The 20,548-nt window shown below is 58.1% G+C and overlaps 6 protein-coding genes across 6 annotated transcripts; 2 read left to right on the top strand and 4 right to left on the bottom strand.

The window, feature by feature from the left end:
• Window positions 1-69: 69 nt before the first annotated feature.
• On the bottom strand, window positions 70-3,176 carry CONPUDRAFT_127064 (DNA ligase/mRNA capping enzyme). The gene is made up of 11 exons (XM_007772686.1): window positions 3,030-3,176; window positions 2,608-2,968; window positions 2,127-2,555; window positions 1,876-2,072; window positions 1,716-1,810; window positions 1,550-1,661; window positions 1,166-1,457; window positions 1,013-1,106; window positions 883-950; window positions 589-831; window positions 70-499 (listed from the first exon to the last, which is right to left on the bottom strand). The coding sequence occupies exons 1-11, from the start codon at window positions 3,065-3,067 to the stop codon at window positions 197-199; spliced, it is 2,232 nt and encodes a 743-aa protein (XP_007770876.1). The 5' UTR covers window positions 3,068-3,176; the 3' UTR covers window positions 70-196.
• A 1,540-nt stretch (window positions 3,177-4,716) lies between these two features.
• On the bottom strand, window positions 4,717-6,404 carry CONPUDRAFT_166972 (uncharacterized protein; the record flags this gene model as incomplete). Its single annotated transcript, XM_007772687.1, has 2 exons — window positions 5,674-6,404; window positions 4,717-5,060 (listed from the first exon to the last, which is right to left on the bottom strand). Exons 1-2 carry the CDS (start codon window positions 6,350-6,352, stop codon window positions 4,717-4,719), a joined length of 1,023 nt encoding a protein of 340 aa, XP_007770877.1. The 5' UTR covers window positions 6,353-6,404.
• A 208-nt stretch (window positions 6,405-6,612) lies between these two features.
• Window positions 6,613-8,353, bottom strand: CONPUDRAFT_59153 (actin-related protein; the record flags this gene model as incomplete). The annotated part of the gene is made up of 5 exons (XM_007772236.1): window positions 6,613-6,714; window positions 6,760-6,941; window positions 6,989-7,872; window positions 7,923-8,203; window positions 8,252-8,353. The coding sequence occupies 5 exons, from the start codon at window positions 8,351-8,353 to the stop codon at window positions 6,613-6,615; spliced, it is 1,551 nt and encodes a 516-aa protein (XP_007770426.1).
• Window positions 8,354-8,518: 165 nt separating this feature from the next.
• On the top strand, window positions 8,519-11,215 carry CONPUDRAFT_127073 (terpene synthase; the record flags this gene model as incomplete). The annotated part of the gene is made up of 10 exons (XM_007772688.1): window positions 8,519-8,730; window positions 8,783-9,027; window positions 9,082-9,300; window positions 9,347-9,482; window positions 9,529-10,160; window positions 10,211-10,359; window positions 10,415-10,520; window positions 10,571-10,793; window positions 10,839-10,985; window positions 11,072-11,215. The coding sequence occupies exons 1-10, from the start codon at window positions 8,554-8,556 to the stop codon at window positions 11,213-11,215; spliced, it is 2,178 nt and encodes a 725-aa protein (XP_007770878.1). The 5' UTR covers window positions 8,519-8,553.
• Window positions 11,200-16,240, top strand: CONPUDRAFT_107335 (sulfite reductase subunit beta). The gene is made up of 7 exons (XM_007772689.1): window positions 11,200-11,561; window positions 11,610-14,569; window positions 14,620-14,815; window positions 14,870-15,129; window positions 15,183-15,751; window positions 15,802-15,891; window positions 15,950-16,240. The coding sequence occupies exons 2-7, from the start codon at window positions 11,610-11,612 to the stop codon at window positions 16,135-16,137; spliced, it is 4,263 nt and encodes a 1,420-aa protein (XP_007770879.1). The 5' UTR covers window positions 11,200-11,561; the 3' UTR covers window positions 16,138-16,240.
• Window positions 16,241-16,552: 312 nt separating this feature from the next.
• CONPUDRAFT_59686 (RhoGAP-domain-containing protein) lies at window positions 16,553-19,520 on the bottom strand (the record flags this gene model as incomplete). Its single annotated transcript, XM_007772275.1, has 7 exons — window positions 16,553-16,926; window positions 16,980-17,348; window positions 17,399-17,749; window positions 17,799-18,312; window positions 18,403-18,819; window positions 18,870-19,091; window positions 19,146-19,520. The coding sequence occupies 7 exons, from the start codon at window positions 19,518-19,520 to the stop codon at window positions 16,553-16,555; spliced, it is 2,622 nt and encodes an 873-aa protein (XP_007770465.1).
• Window positions 19,521-20,548: the final 1,028 nt, after the last annotated feature.

Consider the following 20,548-nt stretch of genomic DNA (forward strand, 5'->3'; position numbering starts at 1 on the left):
TTTACGTGCTTTTTACCTAAGCCAGTGTCCGGAACGGGGGTAGAGTTTTAGGCATCGTCACACCTGCCAAGGCGCCTATCGAACGTTTGATCATTCATGTGCAGAGAATATGGACCCGCAAACGCCGCCAAAGAAGCCGTCCCGGACGCGAGTATCGCGGAGGCGCGGTCTGATACGGCTTCGCGCAGGCGATAGACTACGGCGAGAACTCCAGGGGCTCGCTGGCACCTCTGCGTCTCTTGGAGCGCATGTCCAGTTGTTCGAGTTTATGTTCCCATTCATCCCTAGTGCGTTCCCTTTTGGGTGTGCACTTGACCCCCGGACTAGCCACTTTACCCCATACTCCCTTGCCCCAGTCGTCGATATCCTTGTGAACCCTGTCCTTTCCAACGGAATCCAAGGCGATGCTGTCAAGGTCACGCAAGGAAAGACCTTCGCGCCAGTGCCTTTCCGCAGGTCGGAACACTTTCGTTATCCGTGGGAAGCGTAGCTCGTAGTACTTCATTGGAGCAGTTAATTGGTAATGGTGATAAGGCACGGGCAGTGGCATGAGCGTCTGTTGTTTTGGGGGGTTGTCGTAACACACACCTTGCTCTGAGATGATTTCGTGAATCCCGCTCCGCACAGTTCAGCCAGCAGCGGCTGACGAACGAAGGCAGAAGGTGCGGGAAGACCGGGCAGAAGACTGTACGAGTACTCAAGTTCGGCGTCCTTGACCTCTTCGTGGTCAACAGTGTCCGATCTAATCCAGAAGTTTAATTCCTCCAGCTGCTCCCTGGACAGGCCGTACGACGCCGTGAAGTACACCTCGAAATGCGGCCGCGTCTCGACCTAAACATGACTTAGCAACTTCCTCCATAAAAGCTGGTAAAAATAACGTACGCCACTCTCCGGCGCCGAGCTGTTGGCTAACACGCCGATATAAAACGTGGTGAACGTCGTGGGGGGCACTGCCAGGAAAGAAGGCAAAGATAATCTGACGCAGCAAGCAAAGGCAAATCACCCAACTTACCCCTTAACTCCCTGCCCCGGTCCTTCTCCCAGGCGGCGGCCACGAGTACGAGGTCAATAGTGTCTCCATATCCCGGGACATAGTCCTTCTTCAGCTGCGGATGTGATGATCAGCACCACGTTCGTGCGTCTGAGCGAACATCAGCGGGCACACCTTGACCCACGGCAGCCTCCTATCGTTGTAGCGGCCGTTGGACGCCTTCAAGACAAGCCCCTCCTCGTGATCAGCAATGCTCTCCGCCCATATCGAGCGCAACATCGGCAGCGAATCGTCTCTGCCGGCTTCAACACTACGACGTTTGGCAAGCATCGAGCGCCCAGGGACGACCTTGATCACAGACTCCAGCATCGAACGGCGGGCAGAATACGGGACATGGAGCAGGGACGCATGTCCGATGAACAGTACGTCGAAAAACACGAGCACCAGGTGGCAATTAGGTTCCGTCCTGTGTGATTAGGACGAAGGATATGATTCGATGCAAGTTATCAGCGTTGCGACATAATCAAGGTCGGTGGCTCGTATCATCTCCGTACGTACGTTTGAGTGTTCGCCACCCCCCCTTCATTTCCATCGTTTCCATTGTTTCGTAGGAACCGCGCTCTGGCCGTATGGGCGGTGTTGGCTATCAGGCCCCCTATGCGCCAGAACTCTGGGGCATGATCAGCGATAGCCAAAGTGGAATATGAGAGCCGGATCAACGCACCATCAACAGCGTCCCTATCCTCAGAATATGCGACCATTTCGGCATCCAGTATAATGTTCTCCCGGTTTCCAATGCTCAGAGCTTCCAGAATAATCCTGAAGGAGAACAGACAGCGTTGAGAAGAAGAAAAAAGATGTGAATCGCAGCGGACGGGTCTCACGGATGAACGGCGGCACGGTCCTCAGTCGAGTCACGCTTGCTTTTACTAAAAATCTTGATGCAAGGTCCATCGTCGGTGTACCGGACGTGGATCTGCGCACGCTCCCCGTCATACTTGGTCTCAGCCCATATGATGTTGGCGTCATCAAGTATACTCAAAGCATGAGCAACTCCTCTACCCTTGGCACTCTTCGGAATCTTCGCGGAAAAAGTTATGAGCATGAATAAGACAGCAACGCACGCCCCACCCACATTAATCATCGAACCGACCTGTGGGTGCGTGTCGAGCGTGTAAAGGCTGGCTTCGTGTCCCAGCGCGGCGTGATTCTCGTCAGACCGCATCTCAAACACACGGGACATTCGGCCGCTGGGGTCCCAGGTCCACATAAATTGCGCTCGTGTCAGCGTCCTGATCGAGCGCGCGTTAAAGTCTACCAGCGCACGTGTACTGTGCGAGCCGGGGGTACAGTAAAGGAGCGGTCGAAGATCCTTGAGAATAATCTGGGTCACGTAGCAGGCCTCGGGCCCCGAGAGGGAGCCGTAGAGCGAGTTTAGTACCGCCCCTTTTGTGCGCCGAGAAGTGGCACTCCTGTCCACAATATCTTGACCGCTAAAATGCGAGGAGCTTGCGAGTTCGTCAAGCAGCACGTCCACGTCAGATACCGTCAGAGTGGAGTGAGGCTGGCCTCATGGTAAGCACGACACAGCACGAGGTCCCGGAAAGGCGGCGTACAGTTGACCCCTTAGCCAGTCGCGCGACCTCTAAACCGAGACAGCCCGTGCCCTCCCAGTTTGACCAGCCCGTGAGACGTGCCTTGGTTGTCGGTGCGAAGTTGGCCGGATTCAGACACGCGCTGATGTACTGCGCCAGTCGGGGTTCCTGCAGGTCGTATCGACGGTGGGCGTCGTCCTCCGGGAACAGAAGCCTCTGGATCCGGGCAGCCACCTGAGGCGATTGAGTGGCATAGCGTTTCCTTAGTTCAGTAATCCAGTCACGCAGTATTGCGAGTGCCGGATGGGCTCCACGCGCTGACTGAGGAGCCGACGCGTCTTTAGGTTTGATACGCGCAATTGCCTCGAAGAGAGAGACAAGACTGTGCAGGTAGTAGTAGGTAAGGGAAAACCCCAAAAAACGCGTGCATATAGGGAGCGCACAAATGGAAGGGCACCTCGGCTTTGCTGTTGCCGCTCATTGGCTCGCTGATAGAGCTGGGAGATCGAGCGTTGAGATAGGTAAGTGGCAGAGTAAGCACATTGTCCTCCCTGTATGTACAGGAGCTTGCGGCCCTTTACGCGATGCGGGGCAGACAATGAGTTTGACAGGGTGAGACAAAAGAGTGAGTCGTGACTGTCCCAGTTTATCGCCGGCATTCGCCGAACGTATTCGTCAATCTTTCGGTGGCTGAGATCGACAGCCACTCCGAGCGCTGACATTTTAATTTTTAAGACTTAAGTACTCGACAGGATCTGTCCTGGTCAGCTCGGGCGCTCTATGTGGCGCTATATCAAGGTAAGCAGATACGCGCCCAGTGAGCTCTTAGACTGATTGCACCGGGGACTCACAACCAAGACTCAGTCTGCCCAGACATATACATGCTACTACCAGAATGTAGAATATAATGGCGCAGCCTCAGTCAGTCTCTCTGTGAGTCTTCAACCGAATTGATAGGCTATGACAAAGCTACCACGGTAATCAAACCACGACTCCTTGCTTTCGCCCTCGTTAGCCTTGTGCAGAGCTATAACATGGCCGACGGACGTATATGGCCTGCTGAGAAAACTAGGCTACCGAGTAACCGAAGACTATCGTGACTACGCGCAGCCCACTGACTTCTGCACATCCAGGTTCACAGAATCTGTTACAAGCCTCAATGCATGGCCTGTGACCTGCAGACACTGATTATAACGTCTAGAAAAAGAACGTTGTAGGGTCCGAAGATGCCAAACAACACTAAAATATCCCGTTCGCGATTGAGATTGTATTTTGCTCTGCCTTCGATGAGGGCAGTGAATGTTCGCGATCTTACTCAAACCTTACTTATGATGAATGCGAGAGCCCAAATCAACATCAAAGAAAGCTGAGAGCTTTTATAACGCCATCGGTTGTTATTCGTCCCAACATGCAAGTGTCACAACAAAAAAGGCAGTCGTATAATAAAGGCAGTCGTAGTATCCAAGAGCTCGCTAATTTCCCACAACTCTCCAGTCCCACCAGAATCTCCAGCTCCGGGTCCCTAGAGTCCTTTGTCAGTAAAGAGAAGAAACAAAAATTCACCTTCAAAGTGACCTTCCCGCCAGCCCGCCCGGTCACTTTGCCGCCAGTTAGTGACCACTATTTGTTTATCGGCGACCCTAGTGCATCCCATCAGCTAAAGGCAAGAACAAGAAATAACTCACCTCCAAAGTGACCTTCCCGCCAGCCCGCCCGGTCACTTTGCCGCCAAATAGTGACCACTTGTTTGTTTACCGGCGACTAGCCTGGCTCAGCCATAGGCAGGAACAAATACGCACCTCCAAAGTGACCTTCCCGCCAGCCCGCCCGGTCACTTTGCCGCCAAGTAGTGACCACTGTTTGTTTACCGGCGACTAGCCTAGCAGAAATGATCCCGTCAGCCCCAGTGACCTTCCCGCCGGCCCACCCGGTCACTGTGCCGCCAATCAGTGACCACTGATTTTGTTCTTCCCCGGCGACGAGCTAGGACTCTCAATCAGCCAGAGACAAAGGCAACAAGCGACTCACCTTGGGGGCACTAGCGCCGGCCATTGGGCGTGCAAGCGGGCAAGGATCGGATCTCGACGGATATCGGTTAGTGACTCGGAGACTGCCCCGCGACAAACGTAGTCAATGGGTCCAGCCGAGCACATCGCCACTCCAGAGATCAACAATCCCGCTGTGCGAGCAGGTGGTAAACCCGGCCAGCGCCGGGCGGTCTGCGCCGCGGTCAGGTGCGGGCAGCAGGCTCGACGTGCGCGCGCGTTCCCGACGAAGCGCCAGTCGCAGCAGCAAAAGCTCGCTGACGACGTGGGGACGCGAGAACACGGCAGCACGGAGACGACCACTGCCGACACCGTCCCACACTGCATGTGCAGACCGACCAGGCCCCATAGGACCGGCGGAGGAGAGGGAGAGGTAAGAAGGAGAGAGGTGGGGGAGAAGAGATGGGGAAGGTGGGAGGGAGAGAGGTGCTGGAAGAAATGGGCCAACGCAGGCCCCTCTATATACCTCTCAGCACTGGGTGGCTGGTCTGAACACGAATTTCCTCGGTGAGCAGGATGCAGCTGGCCGCGGGGCTAGCTGTACGTCTTGACAGCGCACTAGAAGCCAGTCTGAATCGTAATGACGCGCGCTAAGGATCGCCACGGCAAGAGCCACACCAGTCGTCGAGTTGTGCATGGATTCCGCTGGCCACAGGACAAGTAAGAGGCAGAGTCGACTCAGAAACGAGCAGGCAGCATAAACGTGGAGTACATGCGGGGCAGAGGAGGAGGGGAGCTGTCTGAAAGGCAGCCCGGTTGGATCGGCGAGCACCAGAATTCCATAGACGAAAAGAGCAAAGGCATTCTAGACAAGATTCCAATGGCGGGCTGGGCTCTGAGTCGGCTTCCGCGGTGATCCTGGTGTGCTCGGTCGGTCTGTATGTCAACGGAAATCCATGGAGTCACCGTACCGCGACGAGCGTTCAGAGGAGTGTGACAAGTCCAACAAAAAGCAATCAATGGTATAAAGCATGTAAGATTATCGATAGCAAACACAAAACCTGTCCCATGAGCTCGGATACATGTCCATGCCCGTGCTAACCATTGCGCTCTTGCTCTTGCATCTTCTTGAGGCTATGAAACACCGCGTTGATGCAGTCCTTGACGAGCTCCAACTCATCCGGCACGACCCTCTCCACGACCCCGCCCAGCTTGTCCGGATGCCATCGCAGCAGCGCCGCACGGATCCTCTCCCGCCTGCTAACCGTGTTCCCTCTCAACCCAAGACTCTCAAACAAGAACCCCGCAATCGCCTCCACCCCAAGCATACCCGCCGCACCCTCCGCCGGGGGCATCGGCAGCGGCCCATGCACAGGCCACGGTATATCCCCAAACGCCACCCCGCCCTCGGACGCGACAAGCGCGCCCCACGCACGCTCATGCGCATCCCAGCGCGCGCGCACACGGCGCTCCTCCGCCTGCAGCTTCAGCTCCGCGCGTATGCGCTCCGTACGCACCTTGTCGCGCCTCCCCTGCGCGTCGCGCAGCGTCCCCCCCGCGCGCACCCACTCGACCTCGCTCGCCAGCGCCGCGGCCCGCGTCTGTGCGCGCAGCTGCGCGGCGGTGCGCTGCGCTTCTTCGAACGTGGCGCGTGCCGCTGCGCGGCTCGAGTCCGGTTGGGATGTGGCGGGGCTGAGGTCCCGCGGTGCGGGGGCGGGGATGGTGTTCGTGTCTAGGCGGAGACCGGGGGTGGGTGGCGGAAAGGCTAGATAACCAAGCATGGTTGGTAGTTAACTTGAGTTTTGAGCTGCACTTGGGTATCCTGTATTGTCCCTGCAAAAAGCTAAGTACTGGTTAAGACGAAGAACTCGAGAAACACCGACGGGTTCAAGGAATCGCGACCGTTGATAACGAGACGCGTTCAAGGGGTTTATGTCACATGTCACGCGTTCATTTCGTCATCCGTCAACTAAACAAGCGCCCACAACACTCAGGCACGGAATGAAATCAAGGCTGGTTGAAGCATTAAATACACAAAAAACTACAACAGCGAGGGAGACATCTCAATGACCGCCTTTGGACCCTTTTCGTTATAGTCCGACTTTGACGCAAAGTTCTTGCTCTGCGAGTCGTGGAACGATATCTGCAGATCGTTAGTGCCGGTGTAAGTTGGAAAAAACAAACATACTTTTGCGACAATGCTCGTGCCGAGGAAAGCGGCCAGCCCATCGCCTTTTTCACGGTATTCCGCAAAGTACTCTGGTACACTGAGCACTTTTGTTGAGCGCGGCTGGATCTCATTGGGGACTTCGGAAGAGGTGCTCGCAATGAGATAAGAGGATATCCGCGACTGCAGGGCTGACGGGATGCCTAGAGAGCTTTTAGCGCAGTGAAAGCAACCGCATCAGAACGCTCACCCTTTACGTGGTTCGAGAGGTCACCAGTGACAAACAGACCCTGCCAGATATACTGGCGCTGGTCCACGTCCGCCCCAGCCACGGCCATCGCCACAGTGTCCTGTATCGGCAACACCTCACTAACATCGCGCCCCGGATCCACGCCAGGCAAATTCCTGAGCAGCGTCGGGTCAAACAGCGGCTCGCACAGCCGATGGCGCTCCTTGCCAATCGTCAACGCATGCCCGCGGAACTGCACAGCGACAAGATCCATCGCCTCGATCTCCTTCGCGCGCGCCTGCTCCGCCGCACTCGCCTTCGGATTCGCCTTCTTCTTATTCCCCAGCTCAATCACCGCGCGCTCCTTGCCCGCCATAACGACCGCCGCGATGTCCGTCACACCGTCCTCCTCCGGCGCGAGCTCAAACGCCGTCTGCCCGTCCGACGGCACACGCACAAGCCCCTCCTCCCACAGATACCGCGCCAGATCGCACAGAAAGTTCCACGCGGCATTGAACGCGGGGTCCGCGCGGTCCTCGGGGAGCCGCGCGGCCTGTGCGACGCTCGGGTTCGCGCGGAGGAGGTGCGCGAGGTACGCCTGGCAGTCGCGCGCGCCGACGGGGGTGCTCGCGCGCGCGGGGGCGACGGGGGCGCCCTCGTAGAGCGGCGCGACGTCCGTGAACTCCATGCCGATGTCGACGACGACGCCGCTGAGCGCGTTCGCGGCGTACAGCTGCGCGGCGGGCCGCTCGAGGAGCGCGAAGCCGGCGACGTTGAACCGCTCGAAGAAGATCTGGCCGATGCGCTCGCAGGCGTCGCGCGAGAGGCCGGGGGCGATGGAGAGCATGACGGGGGACTCGTTTTGCGCGCGGCGGAGCTGGAGTTGCGTGAATAGGACGTGTTTCCTGCGGTGGGCGGTGAGGTCAGGAGCGGGAGGAGGGGGAGGGGGACGGACCAGATGGCTTCTGCTTGGACCCAGTCTCTGACGGAGCCATCGGCGAACGGCCACGAGACAGCGACGTCTTGGCCGGACGCAAGTGCTTCGTCGAGCTGGGTGCCGACAAGATAGTCGTTCACTTTGGCATGGGGGCTGGGCTGGTGCGGGAGTGAGGATGCACGGGCGGGCGAGGAGCCGCGAACGTTGTCTGCGCTGTCCTGGGGATGTAGCGATGGACGGCCATTCGCATTCGAGCTCTCGCCCGCACTTTTGCGCAGACCTACCCGCGCTTGGATGTCCTACAGACGATGAGCGAAACGCAGACACAAGTGAGAGTGCAGACTAACCACCGAAGGCGTCTTGAGGAGCTCATGAAGACCAAGACCGGCCTTGACCTGTGTGCGGCTCGTCTCGATGATGACGACCGAAGAGTCACGAAAGCTGACCATGGCGGGACTAAAGCGTGGCCTCGTGCGTCGGCGCGTTGTTTGCCTTCCCGAAAGAGACGGGGTCAATATCCACAACGCGTCCCAGGCGCGTCCACCAAAAAGTCGTAAGACATCCACGTCGTAAGATACTTATAATATCACAAGCTTTACCCTCCCCCATAATTAAAAGACAGGCAAAGCGACGTCATTAATATTCAACAATGTACTCTTTGCTCGACATCCCAGACTCGGGCGAGCACCCGTTCACGGACTACTCCCGCTGGCGCCTGCTCTCCAGCGACGGCGGGCGGCACACATGGCACTACCTCCGCACCGACGACGAGGTCGCCCGCTGGCCGCAGAACAACATCGACAAGTACTGGACCGGCATACCCCTCGTGCGTCTCCATCCTCCAATACCATCCCAACAACTGACCTCCGACGTCGCAGAACCTCCCCGCGCTACCTAAACCCACCGACGCACTCGCCGCCGCGCGCAACGGGTACGAGTTCTACAAGCACCTGCAGTCCGCAGACGGGCACTGGGCGGGCGAGTACGGCGGACCCATGTTCCTCCTCCCCGGGCTCGTCATCGGCTCGTACGTCGCCGGCATGGGCTTCACGCACGAGGAGCGCCTCGAGATGGTCCGCTACCTCTTCAACCGCGCGCACGCCGACGACGGCGGCTGGGGCATGTGCGTCTCTCCCTCTGCTCTGGCCATGCGAACTCTGATTGTTTGCTTTGACAGCCACATCGAGGGCCACTCGACGGTGTTCGGTACCGCGCTGAACTACGCCGCGCTGCGTATTCTAGGCGTGGAGGCTAACCACCCCGTCATGGTCAAGGCGCGCGGGACGCTGCACAAGCTAGGCGGTGCCGCTGCAAGCCCCGCATGGGGCAAGTTCTGGCTCTCAGTGCTCAACGTGTACGATTGGGAGGGCGTCAACCCCATCCCGGCTGAGCTCTGGTGAGTCTTGACGTCACTCGCCCCGGCTGTCGCTCACGCCGTCCAGGCTCCTGCCAGACTGGCTCCCGTTCCACCCGCACAAATGGTGGATACACACGCGCACCGTCTATATCCCCATGAGCTATCTCTACGGCATCCGTTTCAAGATGGAGGAGAACGAACTCGTGCTTGCATTAAGAGAGGTGCGCCACATCCAACTTGTTATTCCGGATACTAATGCACCACCAGGAACTATACCCGCAAGACTACAACTCCATCCACTGGCCCTCGCAGCGCAACAACATCGCCGCCGACGACATCTACTCCCCCCACACCGCCGTCCTCGACACGATGAACGCCCTCCTGTCCACGTACGAATCCTGCGCGCTCCCTTCCCTGCGCAAAGCCGCGCTCGACCGCGCTTACCACCTCGTCGTGCTCGAGGACGAAAACACAGGGTACCAAACGCTCGGGCCCGTCTCCAAAATGATGAACCTCGTCTGCCGCGCGCACGTCGAGGGCGCACAGAGCGACGCGTACAAGCTGCACGCGCTGCGGCGCGCGGACTTTATGTGGCTCGGCGCGGAGGGCATGATGATGTGCGGGACGAACGGCTCGCAGCTGTGGGACATCGGGTTCATCACGCAGGCGCTCGTCGAGACGGGGCTCGCGGAGGAGCGCGCGAACAGGGAGAGTCTGCAGCGCGCGCTGGGCTGGCTCGATGCGTGCCAGATAAGGGAGAATCCGCGGCATTATGAGACGAGCTATCGGCATACGACCAAGGGCGCGTGGCCGTTTAGCACGAAGGAGCAGGGGTATACGGTCAGCGACTGCACGGGCGAGGGGCTCAAGTCGGTGTTGTATTTGCAGAACCAGGTCAAGTGAGTGGCCGTGCAGTACTCCGGCGAGCATCCTCTGACGAGGAATCCAGGGGGACCACAAAACTGCTCGAAGACCGGAGACTGTTCGACGCCGTCGACGTGCTGCTGACGATGCAGAACGGCAACGGCGGGTTCGCGAGCTACGAGCTCGTCCGGGGCCCCAAGTGGCTCGAGTGGCTGAACCCAGCCGAAGTATTTGGTGCGTTCTCGCGTATATGCCTCACACGGCGTGGACCTGACACGATGAGACGCAGGCGACATTATGATCGAGTTCTGCTACCCCGAGTGCACGACGTCGGTGATCACGTCATTGTCCATCTTCCGCAAGCACTACCCCGCCTACCGGGCGGCTGAGATCGAGTGAGTCGCTGCCCATGTTTAGTATCTCGACGCTGACATGAAATGTACAGGAAAACGATCAAGCACGCGATCGTGTACCTGCACAAGGTGCAAAAGGCAGAGGGCGGGTGGGTGGGGTCGTGGGGCATCTGCTTCACGTACGCGACAATGTTTGCGTGCGAGAGCCTGTCGCTGGTGGGGGAGACGTACGGGACGAGTGCACATGCGAAGCGGGCGTGCGAGTTTCTGATCTCGAAGCAGCGGGCAGATGGTGGGTGGGGCGAGAGCTACAAGGTGAGTCTGGGTATTGAAGCGAAGGGTTATTATTAAGGATTGTAGTCGTGCGAGCAGGCAGCGTGGGTGGAGCACGCAGACACGCAGGTGGTGCAGACGTGCTGGGCGGCGATGGCACTGATACACGCGGGATATCCAGACGCGGAGCCTATCAAGGCAGCAGTGAAGCTGGTGATGGAGCGGCAGCTGGCGGTGAGTGGAATTCGTTATTTGGGGATGGCGCGACATTGGGCGGGAATTGCTCATTGTATAATTATGGTGTGCTGACGTGATCCCAGGACGGCTCGTGGCCCCAAGAGGCGATCGAGGGCGTCTTTAACAAAAACTGCGCCATCAGCTATCCAAACTTCAAGTTCTCCTTCCCGATCTGGATGCTCGGACGGGCACACGCGTACCTGAACGAGCTCGACGGCAAGGCGTAGGTCGACGGAGCGGCGGGATGCGGGCACTGTGTTCCGATGTTAGCCGAGTGTATAGATCACGCCGATGCTGAGTGAGGACTAGAATTTGGAATGATAGACAATATTTGATTGGACGGAATGTACGAGTGTCTCTGGTGATCATGAGACGGTGAGCACGCCATAGCTGGAACGCGGGACCAGGACGGTGAAGGTCAGAGGGAATTCGGAATTCGAGGAACAAACAAATAGCATATGGATGATGTGCTAGTCAGCAATACTAGTTGACCCAGTCTGCTCTTCAGCCCAGCCAACGCTCGCCTCAGCTGCCTCCTTCTCTCCATCTTGTTACACCCACTGCTCTCGAGAGGTATGTTATGTGTTGTGGAATGTTGATTGATGACCGATCTTGGAACAGATGTCGAACGCGCTTTCATCTGTAGCACGCATCGCCTATCTCTCCTCAGATCTCATCGTCGACTCCCGGCCTCCCTTCCCTTCTGTCTCGCCCTTCGCAGCCCAGTACGACTCCCTCCATGCCACATCCAGCCGCCGCCCGACTGTCTACCCCGTCCCCGTCGCTGGCGATCCCGGTGCCACCCTCCTCCGCCATGGCTCGGCAGGGCTCGCGTCCTTCACCGCGGTCGCCACGGCACAGATGATCATCCGCCTCGTTCTGCACGCCGCGGAGCTCTCCTCTCTCCCACTCGTCCTGCATCTCGCAGTCACCGACGATCTCTCCGACGTCCTTCTCCTCCGCTCCGCCGTCCCCTTCTTCCTCGTCTCCTACACCCCACAGCAGGCACACGACAACGCCCTCCTCGCATCCCGCCTCGCACGCAGAGAAAACAAGGCCGTCGTGCACGTCTTTTACAACTCGGATGACCACGTCGCCGAGATCGACTCTGACAGTGTCCTTCCCTTCCTCAACTCGGAGAACCTCTCAAATGGCCTCAATGGCGCAGAGCATACACCTGGCGCTGAGCTCTACAAACTCTACCAAGCAGCAGCTGCCTCCACATCCGCTCGCGTTGACCGCACACTTTCGTCATTGTCCAGCTCCGGCCCGTCCACGGCCAGCTCCGTCGTCTTCCTTCTCGGCCAAGCAGAGGGCTCGATTGAAGTCGACGATGTCCTTTTTGCCTCCGTCAACCTCCTCACTCCCTTCACTGCCTCCCAGATCATCGACACCGTCCCCGAAAAAGCCGCCCGCGTGATCGTCCTCGAGCAGGTCCACCGTTCCAACACCAAATGGTCGCCCCTCTACCTCGATCTCGTCGCCGCCCTCCAGCAGCGCGAGGGCACCCGCCCCCACATCCAGAGCGCCTATTACACAAAGGCGTCCCAGGTCACCGCCGAGTCTATCGCCAAGCTCGTGCAGACCGTCGCAGAAAAGCCTGCATCCGCCCCCATCCAGCTCGGAGATGCCATGCCCTCGCCCTCGTGCCCGCCCCAGACCGCACCCCACGTCCCCAAGCACGAGCTGTCGTACACCAAGATCCTCGCGTATGTCTTTGGCCAGAGACTCGAGATCTCCAACTCGCCAGAAAACGTCTCGTCGCAAGGCGCACACGCGACGACCCCCGAATACGCCCTCGGTCGCGTCCGCGCCCAGGTCGAGCAGCGCGCCGACCTCATCAAGGCCGTGCAAGAGCTCCTCGAGGCCAAGGAGACCGACGCGGACCTGCATAAGCTTCTTAGCCAGTGGCTCCTCAAGCGCGACGACGGCACCAAGAGCCGCCCGCTCGCCGACGAGATCGTCGCCGCCCTCGAGGCGTCCACGCCCTCTCACCCCGCCGCCGCGCGCATCCTTTCCCTCCGCCAGTATCTGCCTTCCCAGTCGCGCTGGATCATCGGCTCGGACGCTTGGTCGTACGACTTGGGCGCCTCGGGGCTCCACCATGCCATTGCGTCTGGTCTCGATGTCAACATCCTCATCCTCGACACCCTCCCGTACTCGGCTCGCAACAGCGGCGATCCCCACCGCCGCAAGCAGGACGTTGGGCTGTACGCCATGAACCATGGAGACGTCTACGTCGCCTCTGTTGCCGTGTACTCTGCGTACGCCCAGGTGCTGCAGGCCGTCATGGAGGCCGACCGCCACAAGGGCCCGTCTGTCATCCTCGCCTACCTCCCCTACACCACGGAGGAGACGCCCGCGCTCGATATTCTCAAAGAGACCAAGCTGGCCGTCGACGCCGGCTACTGGCCGCTCTACCGCTGGGACCCCTTCAAAGAGTCCGAGGGCAGGGAGCCGTTCGCGCTCGACTCCGACTCGGTCAAGAACGACCTCAAGGAGTTCCTCGACCGGCAGAACCACCTCTCGCAGCTCGTGCGCTCGAAGCCGCAGCTCGCGGCCGAGATCGTCGGCAACCTCGGCGACAACGTCAAGGAGATCCGGCGCAGAAAGGCCGCGGCGGCGTACGACACGCTGCTCACGGACCTCGACGCGCCGCCGCTCACGATCCTGTACGCGTCCGACGGCGGGAACGCGGAGAAGTTCGCGAAGAAGCTGGGGAACCAGGCCAAGGCGCGCGGGCTCGCGACGACGCTCGCGACGCTGGACTCGGTGCCGCTCGATACGCTCGCGGGGGAGGAGTACGTCGCGTTCGTGACGTCGACGGCGGGCCAGGGCGAGGCGCCGCAGAACGGGCGCCAGTTCTTCAAGGCGCTCAATGCCGCGGTCGCGCGCGGCGAGACGCCGTTGTCGAAGCTCAGGTACAGCGTGTTCGCGATGGGCGACAGCCACTACTGGCCGCGGCCCGAGGACGCGGGGTACTACAACCGGCCCGGCAAGGACCTCGACGCGCGGCTGGCGCAGCTCGGCGGGGAGCGCTTCGCGGAGCTCGGGCTGGGCGACGACCAGGACGCGGACGGGCCGGCGACGGGGTTCAAGGTGTGGCTGCCGAAGCTGTGGAAGACGTTCGGTGTGGACGCTGTGGAGGTGCACGAGGCGGAGCCGGCGCCGATCACGAACGAGCACATCAAGGCCGCGTCGGGGTACCTGCGCGGGACGATCGCGGAGGGCCTGGTGGACACGAGCACGGGCGCGCTCGCGGAGGCGGACACGCAGCTGACGAAGTTCCATGGGATCTATCAGCAGGACGACCGCGATATCCGCGAGGAGCGGCTCGCGCAGGGGGTCGAGCCGGCGTACAGCTTTATGATCCGCGTGCGCACGCCCGCTGGCGTGTGTACGCCCGAGCAGTGGCTCCGGATGGACGAGATTGCGGACGAGCATGGGAACGGGACGTTTAAGCTGACGACGCGCGCGACGTTCCAGTTCCATGGGGTGATCAAGCGCCATTTGAAGCCGTCGATTCAGGAGATCAACAAGGTGCTGCTCGATACGCTCGCTGCGTGCGGTGATGTCAACCGGTGAGTTGGCGCGCGTCATGGTCGAGTGTCTCGAGGCTTATGTGTTCTAGTAATGTGACGTGCGCTGTTATTCCGACGATGTCGAAGCTGCACAAGCAGGTGTTCGAGTTCTCGAAGCTCGTCTCTGACCACCTTCTCCCCCGCACGACGGCGTACCACGAGATCTGGCTCGACAAGAAGATGGTCGCTGGCGGTGCCATCAAGGACTTTGAGCCCCTCTACGGCGAGTTCTACCTCCCCCGCAAGGTGAGCACAGGGCCGGCCTTCACTACGGCGCAGTACTGAAGTTATTATGTCCAGTTCAAAATCGCAGTTGCCGTCCCGCCGACAAACGACGTCGATATCTACGCCAACGACGTCGGCTTTATTGCCATCGTCGACGACAAGGGCGAGCTCGCGGGCTTCAACGTCACCATCGGCGGCGGCATGGGCGTCACGCACGGAAACAAGAAGACGTACCCCCGTATCGCGGACGTCATTGGATTCTGCACCGTCGAGCAGGGTCCTCTGATCGCGGAGAAGATCATGCTTACGCAGCGGGACAACGGCAACCGTGTCGAGTGAGTCGTTATTCGAAGTGCTCAGCGTTCCAGCTCATTTTGATTGTTTTTAGCCGCAAGAACGCCCGTCTAAAGTACACCATCGACCGCATGGGCCTCGACGTGTTCAAAGCCGAAGTCGAGAAACGGCTCGGATTCACGCTCGCGCCCGCCCGGCCGTTCGCGTTCGACCGCAACATCGACGAATACGGCTGGCACGCGGGCGAGGACGGCCGGCACCACTGCATGCTCTACATCGAGAACGGGCGCATCCAGGACGAGCCCGGGCGCGACTACAAGACGGGCCTGCGCGAGATCGCCAAGGTGCACACGGGCACGTTCCGCCTCACCGCGAACCAGCACGTGTGCATCTCGGACATTGAGCCGGCGAACCTGGGCGAGATTAAGCGTCTGCTGGCCAAGTACAGGCTCGACGATCTGAATTATACGGGCCTGAGGCTCGGGTCGCAGGCGTGTGTGGCGTTCCCGACGTGCGGGCTTGCGATGGCGGAGTCGGAGCGGTATCTCCCGTTGCTGGTGGACAAGGTCGAGAAGATGTGCGAGGAGAATGGGCTGCGCAACGACTCGATCGTGATGCGCATGACTGGGTGCCCGAACGGCTGTGCGCGGCCGTATATTGCTGGTTAGTACCCTCTTTACTTCATCCTGAACAATTGTTAACTGTCTCTGCAGAGGTCGCATTCGTCGGCAAAGCACCGGGCGCCTACCTGATGCTGCTCGGCGGTGGCTTCCACGGCCAGCGCCTCAACAAAATCTACCGAGGTATGCGGCCTTGCATACACAACATTACCCTGTAAACTCACAAACTTTGGTTGCGCAGAAAACGTCACCGAGCCAGAAATCCTCGAGATCCTGGGCCCGATGATCAAGCGGTACGCGCTCGAGCGCAACGACGGCGAGCACTTTGGCGACTTTGTCATCCGCGCCGGCTACATCGCCCCGACGACCGAGGGCAGGCTCTGGTACGACCGCATGGGCGGCGAGGGCGAACACCGCATCGCCGCATAGTTGTTTTGTTTCATTATCAATATCAATAGTTTCTGTTTCTGTTGTATCGCTAATACCATTATATAGACGCATCTCACGCATCTCACTATGCTTTACCATCTTACTGTTTGGTGTGATCAACGTCTCCCGTTCTTTCTCTCAGTCAAGCTTTGTGGGGTCGACCCATAGTGATTGTAGTCATACATAAAAACTGACCGCAGAGACAGATTGTAACAGGGGGTATAAGTGGACAGGAGATATCGATACCAGACAACGGATGGATACTGCAACAGAGAATAGTGATAGGATAATTAACGGACACGACGAAAACCGGTTGAAGACGTAAAAGGGGAACAACACGATTAAAACAAAACAAACATGGTTCGAAAAAGAATCCCGATTATTGTCCCGATTATTGTGGGGGGTGGGACTGCAATCATCCCTGTTTTGCCGTCGCCGGCGAGGGCGGGATCGGCGAGTCGACCGCATCTGGTGGAGGTCGCGGCGACGCAGGCAGCCCGATCATCCGGCTGTGTCGGTTGGCGCGCTTGTTCGCGGCGGTGGAGATGTTGAGCCCACGGCTGGCGGCGACGTCAGAGGCGTGCGATCGACGCATGGTCGAAGTGTCCCCCGGGCTGATGGGCGAGAGCATCTCGCTGCTCGACGATGACGGTGCGTCGTGCGGTTGATGGACGTGGACCTGTGGCCGAACGGGCGTAAATGCGCCCGACTCGATAGTCTCTTCGTCAGCGGTGCTTTCGGTCTGGATTGATAGGCTGTCGTTGTCCGAGGGCGACTCGTCCGTTGAGGCTGCATACCAGTGTCAGAAACGAAGACGATTTAACCAGTATATGTGTACTCACATTGAAGACTTCGACCAGACAAGCCTAATAACTGGTCGGCAGCTGCATCATTGTATTGTTGGCTGTTCCGTTTAAAAGTCTCGGATTCCTCCTCGTCTGGGCTTTGCGACTCTCCTCTCTCGGAAATACCATCGACATTGAACACCCTGTTGAACTCCCCGAGCATCAAGCTGAAGACACCAGCAGGGATACCGAGCGTTGGGCTGAACACAATCCCGACGTTGCGCATGGTCATCTTGTTGATAGAGCAGTTCTGAACGATCAGGATAAGGTGTGCCGTCAGTGCTCGCAGAAGAGTGTAGTTCGCGAGGGGTAATGATGCAATGAGGTGCGAAAGTTCCATAATGCGCTCCTGTGCATCGACAAAGTCTATTCAAAAGTAAGCCTCAGTTCAGATGCTGAACGATACGTATAATTACCGATAACAGCCAGGAACTTGAGATGGAGTTCCCGAGTAAGGATGCTTGCGGGGAGCTCACGCAGGAAGCTCTTCAGTAACCCGGCAATAGCATGTGGATCCCAGTATTCATCAGACGCCAGCAGATCCACGTCGCCCTCCATATTGAATCGATCCTTCAAGCCCTTGATGACCGCCGAACTTCCACTCAGCCGATAGATACCCTCCTCTTGCTCAGCCTGCTTCGCTTCGAGATACTGTATACAACGGAAAACAACGGCGGGAAGTCGAGCGATCTCGACAACGTCCAGCGACTCCTCCAGAGGAACGCCGAACACCGCCCGGGGGACATGAACGACAGGTTTTTCTGTAGCTTCGACATTTAAGTATCAAACATAATATAATAAAAGTTTCCAACGTACCAACAGACTTGCCAAAGCCCCAGAATGACCTGCCCTTCTGTCTTCTATCGTTTTGTGGTGGAGCCTCGTTGCTCTCCTTCTCCTTGCCACCGAATTTGTACCCGGGTGGTATAGGCGCACCACTGAGGGGACCCGAGATCTTGACCTTGCCGCTGACAGCTTCTCGAATGGAAGTGGTCTCAGGGGACATGGGTCGCTCGCCGCTCGGAGCAAGCGAAGGGTAATAAGATTTCCGGTCCTTGCGCTGTTCTGGAGAAATTGGGTCTTTCATCACCGCACGCTGGTCCACTGTGTCGTGGTAGTGCCCGAGCTCAGAGTTAGCCCTGAACGACACCAAGTTCGGGTTGGCAGCCTCCAAAGGTGACCGCTCCGGCAGCGAGCTGGATAAGCCCTCTGGGCTACCGCCCGTCTGGGAGCGCTCAAGCATACGCCGGGCATTCTCTTCTGCAGAAGGATAGTCCGAGCTCGTACGTTCGAGGGGGGAAGGATCAGAGGATTTTCGGGGAGCAGGGCTCTCGGAACGGATATGGTTGTCCGGTGGTATTGGTGCAGCCTGGAAGAACTTGGCGTTGTTTGGATCTTGCGGAAGGGACGATATAGGCACAGCGGGTCCGCGAGATATATCATCCCTAGACATCGAACGAACTGCTCGTTTGCCATTAGGTGTGGACGCTACAGAGTCTTGGTTGGAGCTCGTGCTGGACCGCGATTGGGCAGAGAGCGCTCCTTGTACACCTGCGACATTGGTCGATAATGGACTGGGCCCGATTGTCGGGTACGTACTATTATCGTCGTTGAACGTTCCCGACACGTAGCGCACGAGAATATCGACCCAGCTGTCGCGCTCGGCATCGCTCTCCGCGCACAGCACATGGCGTGGGTGTCCACCCTGCCCTTTCCTTGCTTCAATGATGAGGAAGGCGTGGCGATAATTCCTCTCATCCTCGTTATCCTGGGAGCGTTGTTGACGTCCAATTTGAGCACCCGTGATTGTGATCGAACCAAGGTGGGCTCCACCTCGCTAAACGAATGTAAGCGACTGGTTTCCAAAAGAGAAAGGAGGGGACATACACTTTCATAGTACTCGAGGACTGGTCCCTGAAGGACAAAGTAACGTCTCTTCCAACCACCAAAATTCTTGCCACGCTTCGTGAGGTAACCCTCTTTGTATCCTACCTGCGACACCGGACCCTTGTCGTTTCGGACAATGTCTGACGTGAAGAAAGCAATAATGTCGTCCTTTTCCTTGACTGGGAGATTAATTAAAGATTGCAAATACCCTTCAAGCGCGTTCTAATTGCGTAATATATTGGCGCATAGTGAGAGCAGGCAGCATGCAACACGTACCCTCCGTTGGTCCACTTTCGCTGGCGCATGGTCCTTCCACATCTTGCTCTCCGGTAAGTGCGCCATCTTTTTCTGCACCGACCGCGAGCTGCTCGATCGCACCCGTTGATCCAGATTAAGGACGTCCGAGTACAGCTTCTCCACCTTCCACGGCTCCTTGTTGTTTCCTGGGTCCACTTCTACGACAAAGGAGATGACCTCTTTTCCTTTGTCATTCGCCTTGATCGATGAGTACAAGACGTTGATGTGAGTATGCTTGAGATCACCGTAAACTAATCGAAGGGGACGGAATACGCTCTGGGAGCTGGCAAATGAGCCGGATGGTTTTGGTTCGGGTGTGAGGTATGAAGCCCGCAGAGGAGACTCGGGAGACATGTCGATGTCTGCGCCAGAAGGTACTTGCAAATTGTGCGATCCAGAGGAAGAAACGAGCGTTGTCGTGCTAGCCGAATGCTGCGTGTCTGGCACTTGCATCTGGTTATGTGATGGCGGAAGAGGAAAGTCATCAACGCCAGCACGTGGCTTCTTCTTCTTGAGTTTCCGCTCCGCCCTAGCAGGTTCTTCGTCTCCGTCCTCTTCGCTCATGTCGAGGAATGCGACCCCGTTCATGCTATCTTGACTCCTCTCTCCCTCCGCCTCGGCGCCAGATGCTTGGAATTGCAAGTGGAGAGGAGAACTATTTGTAGGTACCTGCCTTACCCAACTGTCACCTGATGAGCCTTGTCCGCCAAATCCAGCAGTTCGTGGACTAGGAACAGGACTGTCACCCATCGAAGCGATATAGCGCTTTGCTTCGTCCGGCAGGGATACTCTAGACTCTCTCGCGGTCGTGTACTCCTTGATAGGGGCAAGCATGCCTCCGGGCGTTGTTAGCGAGGTCTGGGAGCTGCTGGGAGGAGACAAGGACGCCTGCGAATGTCCAGCGGGCAGGTCTCGGTTTATGGATGGTGGCGAAGTCACAATCACCGGTGACGGCTGTGGAGATGGAGATGCGGTGGCGTTTTCGTGGCGAGAGATTGGTGATGTTGTGACTTCCGGTCGAGGCGTCCGTTCGAGATCACTTGATCGACGCGCACTTTCACCCATGGATGACTGGGAAGGTCTCGGTGAAGGTGTTTTGGAGGACTTCGGGGAGGGAGGAACCATTGCAAGAGATGTACCTCTGGGAGGGACTAGGACAGGGGCGTGCGTCGAAGAACCGGAACGACTATTGGAAGGAGTGACCTCCGTACCCATATCGAACGAAATGGACGTTTCCGAGGCAGGAGGGGTACTCGGACGATCTGCTTTTGGAGAGTCGCTCGCTGTGAAATGAAAGTCTTAGATCTACTTGCATGATATCAAGACTGAAAATAACACACCAGTATGGTCGGATAACGTCCTGACCATGCCAGCTCGAGAGT

The sequence above is a fragment of the Coniophora puteana genome (assembly GCF_000271625.1).
Source record: "Coniophora puteana RWD-64-598 SS2 unplaced genomic scaffold CONPUscaffold_9, whole genome shotgun sequence".
Classification (NCBI taxonomy): Eukaryota; Fungi; Basidiomycota; class Agaricomycetes; order Boletales; family Coniophoraceae; genus Coniophora; species Coniophora puteana.

Coding starts and splice junctions, on each gene's coding strand:
- CONPUDRAFT_107335 (XM_007772689.1), top strand. CDS start 11,610: ATGTCGAACGCGCTTTCATCTGTAGCACGCATCGCCTATCTCTCCTCA. Junction 15,130..15,182: donor GACAACGGCAACCGTGTCGA/GTGAGTCGTTAT, acceptor GATTGTTTTTAG/CCGCAAGAACGCCCGTCTAA. Junction 15,892..15,949: donor CCTCAACAAAATCTACCGAG/GTATGCGGCCTT, acceptor TTGGTTGCGCAG/AAAACGTCACCGAGCCAGAA.
- CONPUDRAFT_127064 (XM_007772686.1), bottom strand. CDS start 3,067: ATGAGCGGCAACAGCAAAGCCGAGGTGCCCTTCCATTT. Junction 2,969..3,029: donor GCCGAGGTGCCCTTCCATTT/GTGCGCTCCCTA, acceptor CTACCTGCACAG/TCTTGTCTCTCTCTTCGAGG. Junction 951..1,012: donor CCGGGGCAGGGAGTTAAGGG/GTAAGTTGGGTG, acceptor CTTTCCTGGCAG/TGCCCCCCACGACGTTCACC.